Below are 19531 nucleotides of genomic sequence, written 5' to 3'. Positions count from 1 at the left end.
TAACAGCTTTATTGAGACATAATCCACAAACTTTATAACTCACCTATTTAAAGTATACAATTCTGTGACTTTTAGTATATTCATAGAATTATGCAACCATCACCAAAATTAATTTTAGCAACTCCATAAAAAGCAACCCCCATTCCCAGCTTTATTGAGATATAATTCATGTGGTACATAATTCATCTGTTTAACATGTGCGATTTGTTGGCTTTTAGTATATTCATAGACCTGTGTAACCATCACCAAAATCAATTTTAGCAGCCCCCCTAAAAAGCAACCTCCAAACTCATTAACCTTCCCTCTGCATTCATCCCCAGCCCTACCAGCCCATGGCAACTACTAATCTACCTTCTGTCTCTGAGAATCTGCCTGCTCTGGACAGTTCATATAAACGGAGTCATGCAATATATGGTCCTTTGTGACTGGCTTCTTTCACTTAGCATAATGTTTTCAAGGTTCATCCATTGTAGCCTGTACTAGTACTTCATTTCTTTTCATTACTGAATAACATTCTATTGTGTGAATGTACCACATTTTGTTTATCTTTATATCATTGATGGACATTTGGATTGTTGCTGGTTTTGGGCTATTATGAGTAATACTACTATAAATATCCATATGTAAGTTTTTACATGGAAATATGTTTTCAGTTCTCTTGGAAGTAGAAAAATATACCTAGAAGTGAAATTGCTGGGTCATGTGGTAACACCATGTTTAATTTTTGAGGAACTGTCAGACTGTTTCAAAGTGGCTGTACCATTTTACATCTATATTTTACAGGAATATATTAGAGTTCTAGTTCCTCCACATTTTTGTCTATGTTTGATAGGTATTATTCATACTGTGCTGATTAAGTAGTTGCTTTTAAGGCTATTCTATAGCCTCTAAGGGACTGAAGACATATAACTTGGGAATTGTGTGTGTGTGTGTGTGTGTGTGTATGTGTGTGTGTGTGTAGGGGGTGTGTGTGTAAGAGTTGTCAAATAGAAATAAAATATCTCTGCTGATAATTTTTTTCTCTTTTTAAATTTTTTTTTGGTTTTTCCATTCCTCCATTCTTGGGATAAACTCTACGAATAATTTTTAAATTATTCAAGATATTTACAAATAAAACGCTAGGAGTCTGTTTAATCCCTGCTAACCATGTATCTTATGCCTTTTGATCGTCAATTTCTTTTTCCTTGTGTTCTCTCCTTCCCGCTCCTCCTCCCCTCTCCACGTTGTCTTCTTTGCCCTCTGCCTCAGTCAAAATGAAGAACATAACCAATCTAAGGCTTAGTGCTGGTCTCTTATAATAATGTTCAGCTATATTCTTTTCTCTCTATGGGATTTTTTTTTTTAAGAGATGGGAGTCTCGTGTTATTGCCCAGGCTGGAGTGCAGTTGTGCAATCATGGCTCACTATAATCGTGAACTTGTGGGCTCAAGCAATCCTCCTGCCTCAGCCTCCCCAGTAGCTAGGACTATAGGTACCTGCCACCATACCTGGCTATTGATTGATTGACTGATTGATAGGGTGTCACTGTGTTGCCAAGGTCGGTCTCAAACTCCTGGCCTCAAGTGATCCTCCCACTTTGGCCTGCCAAAGTGCTGGGATTACAAGTGTAAGCCACTGCATCCAGCCTCTACAGGCTTTTAAAGGTTCTTAGATGATCTCATCCAACCTATTTAAACAGTCCTAAGCATGACAACTCTATAAATTGTCCTTGTTCAGGTAACTTTAACCAGCTCAATACTAGCAATAGGAGATTTCCTTTGAGACGAACAGAAGAAAGTATCGTTAATTGACTGATGGATCATTTTAACGCATGTGTATTAAAGGCCTGTCTATGCCAGATCCTGAGGTGACTGATAGCAAAAGAGACATAGTCCTTGACATAGTGGAGCCAAAGGTGTAGTAGAGATGATAGGTGACTAAATGTGCAGTCTCACCAAATGTGACCGAGTGCTGTGAGAGGGCTGCTCAAGCAGTACATTTTGTTGGGGGAAGAACCTTTATTCCCCTTTTTCATGAGGAGGGAGTTTTATTGGAATAACATTCCCAGCCTCTCTTCCAGCTCCTTGCTCCTCCTTGAACAATGCATAGCTCAGTCTCTCTCCCTTTCAGAAAACACACATTCTGTGATCCTTGGTGTTATATATTGTACAGGAACGAGCCTCCCTTGGGGCTCTGCAGTTGTGCAGCTGTCCCTATGACTGGTGGGTACGTATGCGTGTAATTCAGCATTACATCTCCGCAGACCCTCTTGTCTGTAGAAGAAAGTTGGGTTCTCCAGTGCACCTTTAATGAGTAAAAAGGAGAGGGTATTTTGGTTTCCATTTGCTTGATTCCTCATGTTAGGTCTCAGTTAATTCCCAGCTTGCTGGGAAAGGAGGGTGTTCTTCCCCGACAGCTACCTCCACAGGTACCTAACCTAGTGTGAAGGATCCTGCCACGCTCCCTGGGGGAAGTGACACTTAATGTGAGATATGAAAAACAAGAAGAAATTATTCTGGCAAAGAGGAAAGAAAAAAGTGTTACAGACATTGAGAACAGCATGTGTAAGAGGTGAGAGAAAGCTTGGAAGGCTCAAGGATCCAAAAGAAGTTCAGTTTAAATGAAGCACAAAGACAGAAAGCTGGGAGGGTTGGGAATTCTCAGAGGCAAGCTTGGAAAAGGTATGTTGGAGTGGTTGTATTGTTGATTTAAATATATGTCTCACATTCTTCCTTGAACCAGAGGAAATTACCTCTGTTTCCTTATAGGTTCTTTCAGTGAACCAAATATACCAAAGTACATCAAAATATTTTGCTATCTGGTTACAAAAATAACCATTGCTCTATTCAGTCTTTTTTTTTTTTTTTTATTAAGACAGAGTCTCACTCTGTTGCCCGGGCTAGAGTACCATGGCATCAGCCTAGCTCACAGCAACCTCAAACTCCTGGGCTCAAGCAATCCTTCTGCCTCAGCCTCCTGAGTAGCTGGGACTACAGACACACGCCACCATGCCTGGCTAATTTTTTCTATATACTTTTAGTTGGCCAATTAATTTCTTTCTATTTTTAGTAGAGACGGGGTCTCACTCTTGCTCAGGCTGGTTTCAAACTCCTGACCTTGAGCGATCTTCCTGTCTCGGCCTCCCAGATTGCTAGGATTACAGGCGTGAGCCACCTCGCCCAGCTGCTCTATTTAGTTTTTGTGAGGTATTGGTAAGTTTAGTGGTAGGTTTCATGTCACCCTCGGTAGATTCTTGTCTTAATCCGTTTTGTGTTGCTATAAAGGCATACCTGAGTCTGGGTAATTTCTACATAAAAAAAAAAGTTTATTTGACTCACAATTCTGATGGTTGGAAAGTTTAAGATTTGGGCATGTGCATCTGGTGAGGGCCTCAGGCTGCTTCCACTTCTGGCAGAAGGTGATGGGGGGCTGGTGTGTGAACAGATCACAGAGTGAGGAGCAGATCCAGAGCAAATCTCAGAGGGGAGCAAGAGCAGCAAGAATGGGGAGGAGGTGCCAGATTCTTTTTAACAACCAGCTCCAGGGAACTAATACTGTGAGAACTCACTCAGCCCCACCATCCCAGCTACCCTCTAAGACAGGCATCCTCAAACTGGCTGCAGGCCACATGCGGCCCACCAAGGACATTTATCCGACCTACCGGGTGTTTTTGCCACCTCTGCCTGTCCTGTTTAGCAGCCAACTTGTCCCAGGCCCACAGTGCGCATGTGTGGAATGTGCGCCGCCCTCTCTAATGGCCCTCTAAGGGTCTGAGGGACAGTGAACTGGGCCCCTGTTTAAAAAGTTTGAGGACCTCTGCTCTAAGACATTAACCTATTCATGAGGGATCCGCCTACATGACCCAAACACCTCCTACCAGGCCCCACCTTCAACAGTGTGGATCAAATTTCAATATGAGGTTTGGAGGGGTGAATATCACAACCATAGCAATTCTGAATCTGTTTTCCTATGACTTCAGTAGTTGAAGTGAGGTGCCTTCTTGTTTTAAGAAGAATACGCTTCCTCTGGCTACTTTAACTTTGAAATAGAAAGGAGAGAGAGAATGACTGGGAGCTCCCATGTAATAGACTCCTGCATACCTCAAGGGCTAAGGGTTTTCTACAGAATATTTCCCTGCAACAGTGATATTGGAATTAGTATCCTCCTCACAGTTTCTCTGCCACCCTCAGCTCTTTTGCCTTGTGAAACGTCAAAACATCCAACTTCTTTTCCTATGTGAGATTTTAGGTGAGAAATCCATGTTTAAAACGAGTCTGGTTATTAATTTTGAAGTGTATTGTAGTAAATCTCACCTCTTATACCACGTATATTATGTATTTGGAATCCATTTCATACACTTTTTAGAGGAAAGCTTTCATTTCTAATACAGCACATTACTGTGAATTTATAGCTAGTTGGATATAATATGCAGTATAAACCTAAGTTTTTCTATGCCTGAAAGGTTTCCAGTTCCATTTTATACTATTTCTTGGTTAATCTATCTTCTTTCAAATCCAGTTCTTAGTCTTCCATTTATTTGGCCAATGTGTCTAATGTTTTGGGATAATAGAGTATTGTGCCTTCCAGAGAAAATAAAATATTTTAAAGAAACATATTGAGAAATCCATTACTGATTACAAAGCCAGCATTTATACTACTGAGGATTGTCAAGGAAAGTAAAAATCTCAATGAGAGGATCATATTGGTAGATACTGTAGGATGATAAGATTGTACCCTCAAAATATAATCGTAAATAAATATAATTACTACAGGCTAATTTTATTAAGTACTGAGGACATTCTCAGGATTAGTAATTGGCACAGAATTTGAGAGATGAAGATGATTGGAATGAGAGAATTTAGTTGATATATCAGAATTAGAAGAATTCACAGTCAAGCTGTGCCAAATGAATTCACTCGGGAACCTACATCAGTAGTCTCTTCATTTTTCAATATATTCTAAAGTCACTTTGGTATGAAAGGAACTACAGGCACCTAAGTGAGTCTTAAGAATTTACCAGTGTACAAATTTATTTTTCTACTAGCCATGGGAATTGTTACCCCTTTTCTCAGGCTGCTAATATAATTTCTTTTATTATTGGGGCTATGTTAAGCTCTTTTTAATGATAAAATACTTCTCTTATCACCAGAATTGATGGAAAGTTTCAACATTTTGTTTTTTAATGCCTGTGACATAGAAAGCAAGTTTCAACACTTTTTATTTTTAAAAACTTGCCTTTTACACTAAGACCATGACTAAGAATGGAAAGCTTTTTACAGGAGTTATTCAGTTCCCTGTTCCCAAGAAAGATTCAAAAATTGGGTAACAGAAACATTTAATTTTAAACTGATTGAAGAAAAAAAAACTGTTTTTCGGGAGTCATAGTTTTAATCTATTGTTTCTTAATTAGAGTGTAAAGGATTGCTCAGTAATAAAGCAGAAGAAATCAAACTGTGTAAGACCTAAAATATATACCTAGAATAGTCTCAAAATATGCGTTGTATGGAAGCCAAAAATTAGAATCTATTGAAGGAATTGATAGTAAAATTGTTCTGTCTCCATGAGTTTAAAAGTTGTTTTCATTTGACAAACCTGTCAAAGTCAAAAGAGAATATTTTGTTCAGCTAAAGGACACAATCAGTTGACAGAGAGGAAAATGTATTGAGCAGATCTTCCTTTGACATTGTGGCATTTTTGGATAAATCAACTTGATGAGTTCATAGAAAAATGCTCAGAACAGTATGAACATATGCAGTATATCATAAAAGGAAGTGGGGATGTAGATATGGGCTTAAATATTGCAGTGCTAAAATTCCTATGGAGTAAATGCGAACTGCTGGCAAGATACAATCAATTTAAAGGTGACAGAAAATGATCGCAAATCCAGGATTTGGTAAACAAATTATTTTGACCCTGAGAACAACTGATGGTTTGTGATATAAGCTGATGTTGATATAAGTGGTTTTGCTTGTATCTGTTGTACTTTTGAATGGTTTGCTTCTAAAAATTAAAGTAGGGTTATAAGTAGATTTTTATCCCAGTAGACATTATACATTTCTTTGTACTGGTTGAGGTCCTATCTGCTTAGGACAATAAAATGGCAAAAATGATTTCTTAAGTTTCCTTCTAGTCCTCTGATTCACTAAACAGAGTCCATAAAGCTTGGGTACAACCACAAAACCATTTTATTCTATCTGGTTCTAAATTTATATTTTATCTCACCAAGATCATTCCAAATGTCCTTTTTGTGGTTAAATTTGGATTTTGGACTTTATGTTAGATAGCTTATTATCAGTCCAGTTATTTATTTCTGGATGCTTTTTAATATTAGAGCTCAAATGGAGGGGCATGGAGAGATAGAGGAAAAAAAACATAAGAACTTTTGTTTTTAAATAGAAATACTGTACATCTCTGAATTAGTAATGTTACTGAGAAAATGGTTCTGCATCCCCCTTGGTCCTGATGATTTTCATTAATATGAATCCTAAAGAGACCCTGAGTGGTATGTAGCTATTTAGCTTTTGGCTGCAAGTTAAAATCTAATTATTTAACTTAGTCCTTATTCTACCACCATCTGCAAATTATATAAAGTCAGTATGGCATTCTGACTTGCTCACTCTTGCATGTCTCTGTATAAGTCAATATGGGTGTCAAAAGGCTGGGGGAATAATTTGATCTCTATAAGTAGTGTGCTTAGGTAAGCTTTTAAGTGTAATTTTGAAAATGTGTTTCGATAATGGCTTGGGGGATCTGCTAGTTAGTACAAATAACTGTACATGAAACTGTATCATGATGCTCTGGGGATCATTTAAACACCATCATTTGCTCTCACAAAGCTTATGTGACATGGTCTTTGGGAAGTAATTGCTCAATTCCATGGATGGTATATTTAAGTTCTAAACTGCCCTTGAATATTTTTATCCACTGTGTTTGGAATCCTCTCTACCCCAACCTGCAATTCCCAGAATTTCTCTGGAATTTCAAATAGTTTCTTGCTGCAAATGTAGGAGCTCATTGACCAGTCACATCATTTAGTCATGCTTTTCTGGCTCATTGATGCATTGATGCAGAAGTAGAATTTCTCTTTCTTGGGAAATGAGATCCCTACAAAACTTGCAATATTTTTTCTTTTTCAGTTTTAAATGAATCTCTTGGAAACATCCTAATGCTGCTAGCTGTTTATTTCATTATACAGTGCAATATTTAAGAACCAAATTAAACCAAATGACTGAAAGCTTACTAGAAAAATATATGTATGTGTGCGTATGTGTATGTATGAGTTGTTTTCAGGAAAGATGGGTATTTCTTGGATGTAGAGGGAAACTTCAGGAAGTCCTTTGCTATCTTTTCAACAATCGGATAGTTTGAGTTTATTCTCATATAAAGAACTCATTACATTAAATCCACTATGAACATACAGCTTTGTGCTTTCAGAGAGCAGAATGGCTCAGGCATTGTGTCTGGCCTTTTCACCCTCAGGATGCCGGGGATCTAGAGCAGTGCTCTATCCAGAGTAGGTGCTCAGTGAATGTTTGTGGCCTGCATAAATGGATGGATAACTGATTACTGAAGGGTTAACACATGAGATGCTCAGTAAGTATTTGAGTGACTGCATGCATGAATTAATGACTGCTGAATCCTCTAGCAGTTGGGTTTGTATTTTGAATTATTCTTGAAGTAGTAGCAATAGGTTTGGGCTGATTCTTGTGCCCCACCCACCTGCTGTCACTCTTTCTATTCTTCCTTCTCATTAGAATGTTAGTTACTATGGGAACACTAAAGTGGCTGGCATGTGTGGTAGCAGATTGAAAGGATAAGAGTGATAATGTTTAAGAAATATTTTTTGTTCCTAAATGTCTCTCTACCATGTATTACATGGTAAAATAACTAGTTCCAATGTGGGAAAAAGACTCATTGTGCTGGATTGTCTTTTGACCCAATTAAAGCTTAAAAGTGGCAGATGAGCTGTCAAACAAGTCTCTTGAGAGTGTGGGAGGGGTCTGGGGTGGCAAGAGCAGCACTGGTGTCATTGAGGGAGGAGGCATGTGTGGAACTTGGCTTCACAGTTGCCTGTGGGGCCTGACGGTGCCTTTCTCTTTGTCACTTTAAAGCTGGTTCTGTGTCCCCAGAGACAAAGTCTCTCCATTCAGTTAGGGAAACATTGCTTAGAAATTCTCTATTAAGCCTTGTCAACAGAAGTACTAGATTATAGATGTAAAAACTGGAAATTTGGGTGGATGGTGGATATTGGAAGATAAGTCTAACATATATTTAGAAGAAAGTTTATTTTAGGTTACCAGAAGACTGCTAGTGATGCAGACCAATTAAAAGTTAAAGTCGGCCGGGCGCGGTGGCTCACGCCTGTAATCCTAGCGCTCTGGGAGGCCAAGGCGGGTGGTTTGCTCGAGGTCAGGAGTTCAAAACCAGCCTGAGCAAGAGTGAGACCCCCATCTATACTATAAATAAAAAGAAATTAATTGGCCAACTAATATATATATATAAAAATTAGCCGGGCATGGTGGCGCATGCCTGTAGTCCCAGCTACTCGGTAGGCTGAGGCAGCAGGATTGCTTGAGCCCAGATGTTTGAGGTTGCTGTGAGCGAGGCTGATGCCATGGCACTCACTCTAGCCTGGGCAACAAAGTGAGTCTCTGTCTCAAAAAAACAAAACAACAACAAAAAAGTTAAAGTCACTCCAATGAGTTTCTAGTCAAATAAGAAAAAAGCTGAATAAAAAGCCTATATGTTTAGTTGTAGACTTTGTCTGGCAAACTGAATATAGGCTGCATTGCCTGCTATTAAGGAACAAAAAGGAAGCAGCATAAAATACTTAACCATTGGTAGTAAGAAACTAGAAATTATTTCTATTAGTCAGCCTTTGCTTGTGGGATTCTCACTTCTTATTTTTATGTATCGAATGAAAACATGTCTATCAGGCACTGAGTATATTACTGTGTAGGTGGTAGTGAATCATATTGTGGAATTTCGTGTAATGACTAAGTATGTTGGCTGAAAACTTTCAAGGTTCTCAATGTTTACACGTCCCTTTTAGGGTTCAAAGCTCTCTGTTGTTTTCCATTTCTATTCTTTGTGACTGGTTAGGAGCAGGTAATAATTCACTGAATGCAACTCTATTTAAACTGACAAAAATCTTATCTAACTTTCGGATTTCTGAGCACCACCATGATATTAAACTACTGTTCTCAGGGTCATTGTGGGTAAATTTTAAGAGCTGTGTTGGCAATCCATGACTCATTTGCTGTGATAGGGCTGGATGTTCCTAAATGTAATGGATTATCACACCGTAATACATTTTCTTCATACATTTATAAAGTTTAATTTGTTTTTGCTGCTACAGTGCCACCCTCCCACCCTCCGCCTTCCTTGTGGGTCCATTTCCCTTTGGTGTTGTGCTCATCCCCATGTCTGTGACTTGAGGGCTGGTCCCCTGGCTCTCCCAGGGTGTGGCTTGTTTCTGGCTGTGTTGAGTTGCAGGATGGGAGGAGAAGGTTAGTCCAGAGAAGGAACTGCTAAGGCAGGTTTCTTGAGGTGAGCTGCAGGCTTCCAGTCTACTGGGCTTTTGGGAAACCTCTCTTGGGTGGGCGGGATTAGAATAGGTGAATTGGGCCTGTTTGCTGTGGGCAAACACTTGAGGTATCCAATTTGGAGGAGAAAAGTTAAACTTGTCTGAGTAATATGTGGTTGGAAATTCTGTAAGCTCTCTATATTGAGTCAGCTGGATTGTTACCTTGTCAAGGACCTTTAAAAAGCAACATAAAAAACAAAACCACAGACACAAACACACACACAATGGCAAGTTGATTGGCAGGGTAACATCAAGGGCCTGCCCTAGCTTCTCCCGATCCTCATTTTTCTTATTCTCCATCTACCCCCCAGCATTATTTGTATGTCCTCCTACCTCTATCTAAATGTACATATGTGTATTTATGTAAAGAATTAGTGTAACTCATTAGAAATAGAAATTTTGAATTCCTTAGAGATTTCTCTTGTTAGCCAGAAAGTAACTTGCTAGCTCATTGAAATCTATTGATTTGGTAGATTTTCAAATAATGAATGCTTTAAATATTGCTTTGGCAATTTTAAAAATAATCCCATATTCCATTTAGCTAAAATTCATGAAATGAGGTTTTTGTTCCAAAGTGTTAGTTTCTCAACTCATTCAAGACCCTTATTGTATATTATTTCAAAATTCCTTCCCTTGCTTTATCTAGCAAATCAGTCTATTTCCTTAGATTGATTTGTACTGTGCTAATTGTTTTCTGATTTATGTAGATTTCTCTATAGAACTGCTTGCTTACTCTGCAGTAGAACTGCTGTGATTTCTTTATACAGAATCTTTTAGACGTGGGGCTTAATAATACTCTTTGTCAGGGATGAAGCCTAGAACTTCAGTTCCCACAGCCGGGCTTCCCTCAGCATTCCTTCATCCTTAGTAAAAAAATAATTAATACATTTTCTCCAAGATAGTATAAATATATAAAATATATATTTTATAAATATATAAAAGTATAATTAATAGCTTCTCCAAGAGGAAAAGCCTTTAGGGTTTTGTCTGTTGGTTTTAGCTTTTAAGAAACTTGAACTTTCTATGGAGAGAAATGATGCTCTGTGCAGAGGTTTCTCTTTTTACCACTCGCTAAATCATTTTCCTTTAATTGACTTTTAAAACTCTACCTACCAAGAAAGGATAATATGAAAGAAAATTCTATGGCCAATGAAAGGAATTAGGCCATCCAAGTCTAAGATGTATTGAGATGCAGACTCAACCAGGGAGCTTTCTGGGGTTTGACTAATTACATTTGTTTGTTAATCCTAGTAGGAAACTTGGCTGTTAACTAATAGAAGAGCCAGTACTGTAGCCCTCTTATTAGTGAGGGATATCTTCTAAGACCCCCAGTGGAAGCCTGAAACCTCAGATAATACCAAACCCTATATATACTATGTTTTTTCCAATCATACATATATATATATATATATATATACACACACACACACACACACCTATGGTAAAGTATAATCTATAAAGTAGAAACAGTAAGGGATTAATAATAAAAACTAATAATGAAATGGAACAATTATAGCAATATACTATAAAAAAAGTTATGTGAATATGATCATTCTCTTTCTTTCTCAAAATATTTTATGGTATTGTATTCACCCTTCTTGTGATGGTGTGAGATGATAAAATGCCTAGGTGAGATGAAGTCAGGTGAATGACCTAGGCAATGTGACAGCATTAGGCTCCTTCTGATGTATCCTCAGAAGGACGGTCATCTGCTTTGGGTGATCCTGGGTCACTAAGCCATGAGGACATCAATGGTTGGATGTCAGGAGCTGGTAATTTCGATGACTAACAGGTGGGCAGCGTATGTAGTGTGGATATGCTGGACAAAGGGATGATTCATGTCTTGGGTAGGAGGAACGAGATTTCGTCACGGGGAAAGTGCAAATTAAAACTATGTCGAGATAGCTCTTCACATAAACTACAGTAGCTAAAATTAGAAAGACATAGCACCAAATGATGATAAGAATGTGGAATAACTGGAACCCGCCATATATTACTGATGGCAATGTAAAATGGTACCACCAGTTTCTAAAGTGTGAAGTGCTACAAACACTTCAGTGTATACCTTTGCCAAACTCAAAAATTGGATACTAAAGATCTTTCACTGTATATTTCACTGTATATAATTTTTCTTTGAAAAAAGAATAGGTTTTAATCTTTAAAATGCATTGATATATCACTATATCCTATAATATCCCTTCCTTTCCTCCCTCTCCCCCTCCCTCCTGGCTTCCCCTCCTCCCTACATTTCTCCCACCTTTTTGTTTTTGTTTTGCGCTTTCCTATGTCAGATTGTTTTAGGGACTGGCAACTAATGCAAAGATGAATGCAACAAGTTGAGTTCTTGTACTCTGGGAATGAGTCCACAATGGGAGTCAAACATGCCAGTCACATAGCTATAGCAATGTGAAACATGCCATAAAGCACAGAGGAGCTGCCCATCCCAGCAAAGTCAGGATAGGCCACCTGGAGGGAATAGTAGATCCCTTGTAAAAGCTTGGAGGCATAGGATTGCTCCTTAGACATGGTGGGAAGGGCTGTTTGGAAAAGGGCAACAGCATGTGCAAAGTTCAAGAAGTTGGCAACTTGTGATCAGGAATGCTAGATGGTATCACTGTTGGAGGAGGGGAGGGAGGTGGAGCGGGGGCAGGTCAGCAAAAGCCATGTCATGAGGAGCCTTTACCTGCAGAGGAATTTGAACTTTATCTTGAAAAGAAAGGGAAATGCTAAAGCCTTCTATCATCTTGTCTTCCTAGCTAGATTATAAATTCCTTGAAATCAGAGTCTGTTATTCATCTTTGTATTCTTTACAATGTCTGGCCTTGGTCCTGGAATGGGTAGGACAGCAAGTAAGTGTTGATTGATCTCTTAAGGCTGTGATAGTCTCTGAGAATCTTGCATGCTCGATTCAGCATATTATTGCAATAGAATGAGTCAGAGCAGAGACACTTTTGGAATGGAGGGGTGGGGGTCTTCTTATACTCCAGGCATTGTGCCTAGGAGGCACTCCCAATTATTACCTAATTTAACGTATGTCATTCTCCTGACTCAGGATCCACCAATGACCTTTCATTGCTCTTAGTATAAAGAACAAAGTTCACAGTCGCTTTCAAGGCTGGTGGTCACTGTCTGCAGTGCTTTCTACCTGTTTCATTCCTATTTATCTCTAAGTGCTCCTTTACTCCGTGGTTAAACCCTCACTGTTCCCCCTTTCCCTACAATAAGTGGGCTCTCAAAACTCAGCTTAATGTGTGATTGTGCCTGGGTTAGTATGATTATTAGATTTCCCTTTTGCTGGCACTAGGATATGAGCTCTGTGATACCTCTTTGTCCCCTGCACCTATCAGAATGCCTAGCATTTAGTAGATACTGGAAAAAAAAATGTTTTTTGATTGCATGAATGAATCCTTGAGGTAACTGTCAGGAGTATGTTATTACTTTGCCTTCAGATGAAGAAATTAAAATTCAGAGTAACCTCTTATCCAAGGTTACATAACCCATAAAGTCCAGACCTGGAACTCAGGGATGTCTGACAACAACCCCCTAACATTTTTAACATGTTTAATGGAATTATCTGTAAAAATCCTTCATTCATTCCCTGGTTGTTTTCATTGTGTTGAAATTCTTAATAGTTAGTTTCTTGTGATTAGGGTATAATATTGTGTGTTTGTATTTAGTGACTTAACTATTTACCTTGCTCTTAAAAGAAAATAGCAAGTGATTGTGTTTAAATGATGAAATAACAACAGTATAGTTACTACCCTTGTGCCAGGCATTGATGCAAGTTTAGTTGACGTTGCCAATTCTCACAGTAGCTTTGCAAGAGAAATCATGTGCCCCTCCTGGAAGTGAGGAAGTAGAGGTTTAACGAGATTAAGAACTTCCCCAGCTGAAGCAGGCTTGGTGGCCTGTAATCCCAGCTATTTGGGAGGCTGAGGCTGGAGGAATCCTGAAACCCGGGACTTCGGGGCTGGAGTGAGTTATGATCATGCCTGTAAATAGCCGCTGCACTCCAGCCTAGGCCACAAAGTGAGACCCTGTCTCTTACAAAAAAATAAGAACTTCCCCAGGGAAGCTAGCATGTATTAGGTCGTAGCTAGGCCCTGAAAGTGTGGGTGTTGACAAGACAGTGTGTGTGTGAGGGAATAACTAGAACCAAGCCTGGCAAAGTTAGTTGAGGTTATAAATGGAAGACCTCAGAAGACAGGCTGAGGAAGAGATGATTAATTTGTAGGCAATGTGAAACCAATGAGGTTTTTTGAACTGGGAACTCAGTACAGCACAGGTGCTCTATTTTTAAGGCAGTGTGGTTCCTACCAGCAGCATCAGCCACACCTGGGAACTTATTAGAAATGCAGATTCGTATACAGCCCCTGACCAGTTCAATCCTCAGCGCTGGCAATGGGTGATTGAAGGAGCACTCCAGGTGATTCTGGTGCTCGCTCAGGTTTGAGATCCATTGCCTTAGGAGAATTCTGGCTTTTCCCAGTGGAAAGAATTAGAAAGGCAAGGAAGAACAGTGGGAAGCTGTTGCCAGAAACCAAAGAAGAGGTTATGAGGGCATAAATAAGTGTGGGGAATGAAACAATGGAAAAAATGAGATTTTTTCAAGAAAGAAATAATAGGATTTGAGGATTAAAGGGAGGTGGCAGTGTAAGATGCGAAGCCAGTATTCTAAGCCTGCATGTGCACAAGTGTGGCAGAACTGCAGATATCCACAAAAGCCAGTCAGAGGAGTAACTGGTTTATACTCCTCAGGGGTCTAAACCTTATTGTTTTTTAATTTATTGCTTTTAAAAAAATCTTATTCACACCCAGCAATCTACCAGCCTCAACTAGTTAACTTTCTCTATGGGAATAAAAATTGGTTAGATGCTCAATACCAATAATACCATCAACTGTGGCTTGAGTTCTTATAAAATACCAAGAACTTTTCTCTAAACACTTTATATTTATTATCCTATTATTGTTATTCATTAATTATGAATGTTTATAAATTCCCTTCCTTTTGGGTTCAGTCTAAGCTGTACACCACTATAAAATTAATGTTTCCAAGTACTGATCTGAGAGGCCAAGAGCATGGACTCTGGAGTCAGCACTGGGCTTAAAACCCAGCCTCATCATTTACCAGGTGTGCAGTCTTGAGCAAGTGACTTGTCCAATCTTCAGCCTAAATGTCCCACAGCTGTGTTATAATATGGATGTAATAATGAGTGGGCCTCTTAGGGGTTGTTATGAGAACTACAGGTAAATGAGAAAATGCTTGCACGTAAAGTGCTTAGTAAACATTAGTCAAGATTTATGCAATGAGGGTGTCTCTCCCTTGCTCAAAACTTCACTGGCTCACCTTGTTGAAGAGAATAAACTCCTTAGTCTGGCATTTAAGGCTTTCCACAAACTGGTGACTCCCTACCTCTCAAAGCTTTTATCTGATGATCCTTTGCATCAACTCAGTGTTTTGCCTAACTGGCTGCTGTTCCCCAAACACAGCAGGTCTCTCACCAGAGCCCAGCCTTTGCTCCCCGTCTCATGGTGTCCAAGTCCTTCATGGCCTAGCCTGGGAGTCAGTGTATGTGAAGCCACCTCCAGCAAACCCTCATCTTTACTACTCAAGGGACCCTGTATAGCCATAGGTAGCAGCTCAGGATAATGCTGCCAGTGCCTTTGGTAACTGTAGGGCTGTGCTAGTGCTGAGCCCCCTGCTGGGGACTTGCTTTCTTAGTGGTAGCAAGTTGCACCTTAACTTAGCTTCTTTATCTCTTTCAAGTTGATTTAAATAAGTATTGGTGGGGTGTTTTTTTTTTTTCTCTCCTTGATGATAATGATAACTTTCCCCATAGGAATAACATTTAACCTATGAAACACTAATTATTTTCTTTCTTCTCAGGATGAACTTGACCTCACAGACAAACACAGGGAAGCTATGTTTGCACTTCCAGCTGAGAAAAAATGGCAAATATATTGTAGCAAGAAAAAGGTAAGATATTCCCTTGTGATTACAGTTAACCAGAAAATTATCATTTTCGATTCCCTTTGGTCTCCCATTTCACCACCAGAATGCAGACAGCTCTTTTTGACGTGAAAACCAGATCGAAGGTGTCGTGTTGTGGCTGTGATGTTACGTGTAGCAAAGTGCCAGTTCCTTGTACGTTGTGCTCATCACCACTTCATCGGACCCCCTGCACTTACAACTGTTGTTCATAATCGTGTGTGACTGAGCCCCAAATTAACATTGGCTTACACAAGACAAAGGTCCTCTCTTCCCACTGTTCTTTACATAAAAGTTTGTGTTCAGGTGGGTTAGGACAAGTATTGTGGGTTCACAGCCCCCGTGGCCACCTTCTAACAACTTTCCATTTGCCATCGCTCAGGTGTGGCCTTGTCCCTGTGCTCCAAGATGGTTCTCCAGCCATTTCACATTCCAAACTAAGGATGGGGAAAGGGAAAGAAGACACAAACTCCCCCAGCTTCACTTTTAGGACCATGTTCTAGGAGTTAGACACGTGATTTCCCCTCACATCCCACTGTTAGTTATATGGCCAGTGTGGGGTGTCCACTGCAAGGAACAAAATCTTTATTCTGGACAGTCACTTCCCACTTAGAAACTGGGTGTTCTGTTGCCTCATGAGATGGGAGAATGGATATTGGGGACAGTGAAAGAACCAAAAGCTCTTGTTCCCTAGCATCCATGGTGTCAGGCGTCACTCCAAGGTGACTGTCTCCTGATATAAAGTTCACTCTGCCATCTTTTAGACCCCATGCCAGATTCTTGGGCTGTCCATATACCCATTTGGGCGACTAATTCTGTTGATGGCCACCTTTTGCTGCTTCCCCTTCTGTCCCAATAGAGCTGTACCTGAGATGTGACACGTGGGAGGCAGGGCCAGCGCCCAAGAGTGAGGCTGCCTCTCTGCAGCAGGCAACAGACGCTTGGATTGCTCACTCGTGACCCAGGGAGAGAGGAACAAACCATAGCAGTCCAGTATCTTTTCAAGACACCAATGTCAGTCAGGGTAACCTTTAATTAGGTGCCCAGTATGCAGTTGGGGCCCTCCATTTGCCCCCATAGCATCTCAGCACCTCTGCCCCCTCTTTGCTGCCTTGTATAATGGACGTGCCACCCTCTCAGGAGCACCTGTTAGTAAAGGTTCCCTCCCCATCCCCCTTTTCCCTGGCAGCCTGTGTATGTGGCCCTCCCACCTGGCTTTATGCCTCTGGTGGTGAGGTGCCAGGTCTTATTCATCTTCGTAACTCCTGCATCTGATACTTTGACATGAATTTATTGTGACTGAACCACTGAACTGTCATTAATGTTATACTCAATACTGTCAAAAAATGTAAAGTATGTAAATTTCCCACCTGAGCAGTTGTAATTGGTGACACAAGGTATCAGATTCGGTTCTGGTGGTCTTTGCTGAGAGACGAGTTTAGCTATGACCTCTCACTGTGATCTCTGAGCCTTTATCAGATCAGCCCAAATTGAAGCCTTAAGGATTCTTAATCCAGTAAGATGTTTTTGAGAAATAAATGGCTTCTTCTCCTGTTATGTTCTTTCACTTTGCATATGTCTTACCAGCCAGAAAACTTCTCTTTTGCTGAACTAATTGTCATGGCTCAACAAAGACATATAATAGACTGGGAAAGAATTTTAAAATGAACATAAAATGTGTTCAGTACTGAAACCGATGGTATTGTATGGTCTTTGGAAACAAGGGAACCCTTCTCACTGCCATCTGAAAACCCCACAGCTAGAACTGAGAAAGCGAAATCCTCAAGTGTCTGTGTACACAGAGGACATTGTCTATTTTGGCTTATCCTAGTGTAGATTTTTTTTCTCAGAATTAGGAAACAATGCACGGTAGGGATTAAGAATATTCACTAGAGGAAAGAAAAGGGCAGGAAAATGGGAGCAGCTTACTGAGGGGAAAGTTTTCTTCTTTCCCAGATTTTATTACACCCTTGACAGCAATTGAAAGTTAATCATGGAAACTACTGCCCCTTAGATTAGAAAATGCAAACCCTGGGGGGATAGTAATGAACTTGGGCTTGCAGCTGCTGCTCATTTTTCAATTTCCAGGCCCTTCAGTCCACTTGCAAACCCCCTCTCAAGTGTGCATGATGGGCTGGCTTTTTGTGGGAGGATGGATATGGGTATAGCCACTGGCCTCAGAATCCCATTTTTTGACAGATGGGCCCTTCTTGCTAGTATGTGGCAAGGTGGCACAGATCTTAGGGAATGTATTCATATTTCTGCTAGCTTCATTCCAACAGCTTGGATTCTTTATGTGACTTAGCAATAGCATGGCTGAGTGGGAAAGCCATTTTAACTCTTTGAGGAATCCCAGGAGCTTATAGATCCGCCTCACTTTAAAGTGGACGGTAGCATTGCTTGACTAAGGATTAGATGCTTGATTAGAGATCCTAACACTGTTAAAACTTTACTGTGCCTTTGGTCCGAAACTTTACTGTGCACTGCAATAAATTGGGAAAGACACAATGAATATGAGGATACAAAAACCTAACCAGGAAAATGATGATGTTAAACCTCTCTTCAGAGGATGTGATTCCTAAGGGACCAGTTGCCCATTCTCAGAATGGAGCCCCATGGTGGCCATCCTCAATATTAAGAACAGATTATTTTCCTTGGAACATCTTTTGTGTAGCCTTTTCAAATCAGGTTTATCACAAATCGGGCCAAACCACATCCATTTCTCAGGCCAAGGGAAAGCTACTCTCCGTGGCTCCTTCAGATTTTCCATCTTTCAAGATTAGAACCCAGGGCATTACAGACGTTCTCACACATAGTGAAGCCGTAGAGTAAGGGCCCGCTGAAGCCAACAGAAACAGACAGCCTGAGTTGGTGAAAAGCAAGCTTTTCATATAAAAATGAACAGAAGTTGTGGAGGCAAATGAGACTGGGACCCGAGGACAGGGCCAAGCTTTGCTCAGCCAAGTGGCTTTTTCCCATCCGGCAGTGACTTGAGTCCCAGCAGCCGCTTTCTGCTTATCAAGCTCTGTGTTCATTTGTGAAATGTCTCTATCTTAAGTCTTTGGTTGAAAACCCATTTCCAGAGCCAAAATAAAGGCAGCAAAAGTATTTCTGGGGCTAAAATGATTGGAAAGAAATAAGTTGGAGCTTTGCCTAATTGAGTAATCTGGGGGAGAATAAGAGATGGATGTTGTGGCCTTGTTGAAAGTCCAAACAAATCTGTGAAAGTTACTGGGCTGGTTGGTCAGCCATGATTCATCACAGACGGCAATCCACTGTCAAATTTTTTAACTTTCGTGAAAGGTCCAAAAAAGATTCTGTTGGTGGGGCTGGGGGGTATTTTCAAATAGGAAATGTTTGTGGTTCTTATCTTTAAAGGTAATTCCCTTTTTAGTTCCAATCACAACATACTCTTTTGTTTAAATGAGGTTTTTCCCAGTCTCCAGCCAGAAACTGCATCTGTTAACAATCTTTTGGATTTTAAACTGAAGCTTTTTAAACAATGAACCATCTGACCACGAAAGGCATCTGGCCATGCTGTATTTGCTTATTGTTAACATGATTTTTAAATCCTGGGAAAAGTAAGAAGTAGGTCTTCAGAGAGGAGAAAATAAAGTGGCATATACACTGTATTATGCCGACAGCAATCATATCAGCACAGGAAGAAACCTTCTTTAATTGCTGTTCTGCCCAGGAACAAATGTGCTAGTTGTATCACTTAACCAGTCCTTATAAGTAAGTATCCAGAAAATACTTTCACCTCTTATTGGACTTCAGAGTTTGCAAAGTAAGTGAATAGGATGATAGATACTGTTAGCTGTAGTGACATCAGATATTTAAAACAAAGATCAGGATTTCATGGCTGTGCCTGATTTTTGCTGCTTTGCTTTTGACCTCTAAAGCCAAGGATTAAGTAAATGGTATTAGATTCTTCATATTACATTTCTGTATGTTTTGAGATCTACTTTAGGGAAGGT

At 40.0% G+C, this 19531-nt stretch overlaps 1 protein-coding gene across 5 annotated transcripts in view; it reads left to right on the top strand.

Annotated features, from left to right (window-relative positions):
* Positions 1-19531, top strand: part of DAAM1 (dishevelled associated activator of morphogenesis 1) — a 166944-nt gene that overhangs the window by 70068 nt on the left and 77345 nt on the right. For all 5 annotated transcript variants that reach the window (XM_012785657.3, XM_012785654.3, XM_012785655.3 and 2 more), the window contains exon 3: positions 15453-15542. In XM_012785657.3, coding sequence (XP_012641111.1) covers positions 15453-15542 — 90 coding nt within the window. The remainder of the gene's footprint in view (positions 1-15452; positions 15543-19531) is intronic.

This window comes from Microcebus murinus, chromosome 6 (genome assembly GCF_040939455.1).
Source record: "Microcebus murinus isolate Inina chromosome 6, M.murinus_Inina_mat1.0, whole genome shotgun sequence".
In the NCBI taxonomy this organism is placed as follows: domain Eukaryota; kingdom Metazoa; phylum Chordata; class Mammalia; order Primates; family Cheirogaleidae; genus Microcebus; species Microcebus murinus.
This window is presented reverse-complemented; position numbering and strand designations above follow the sequence as displayed.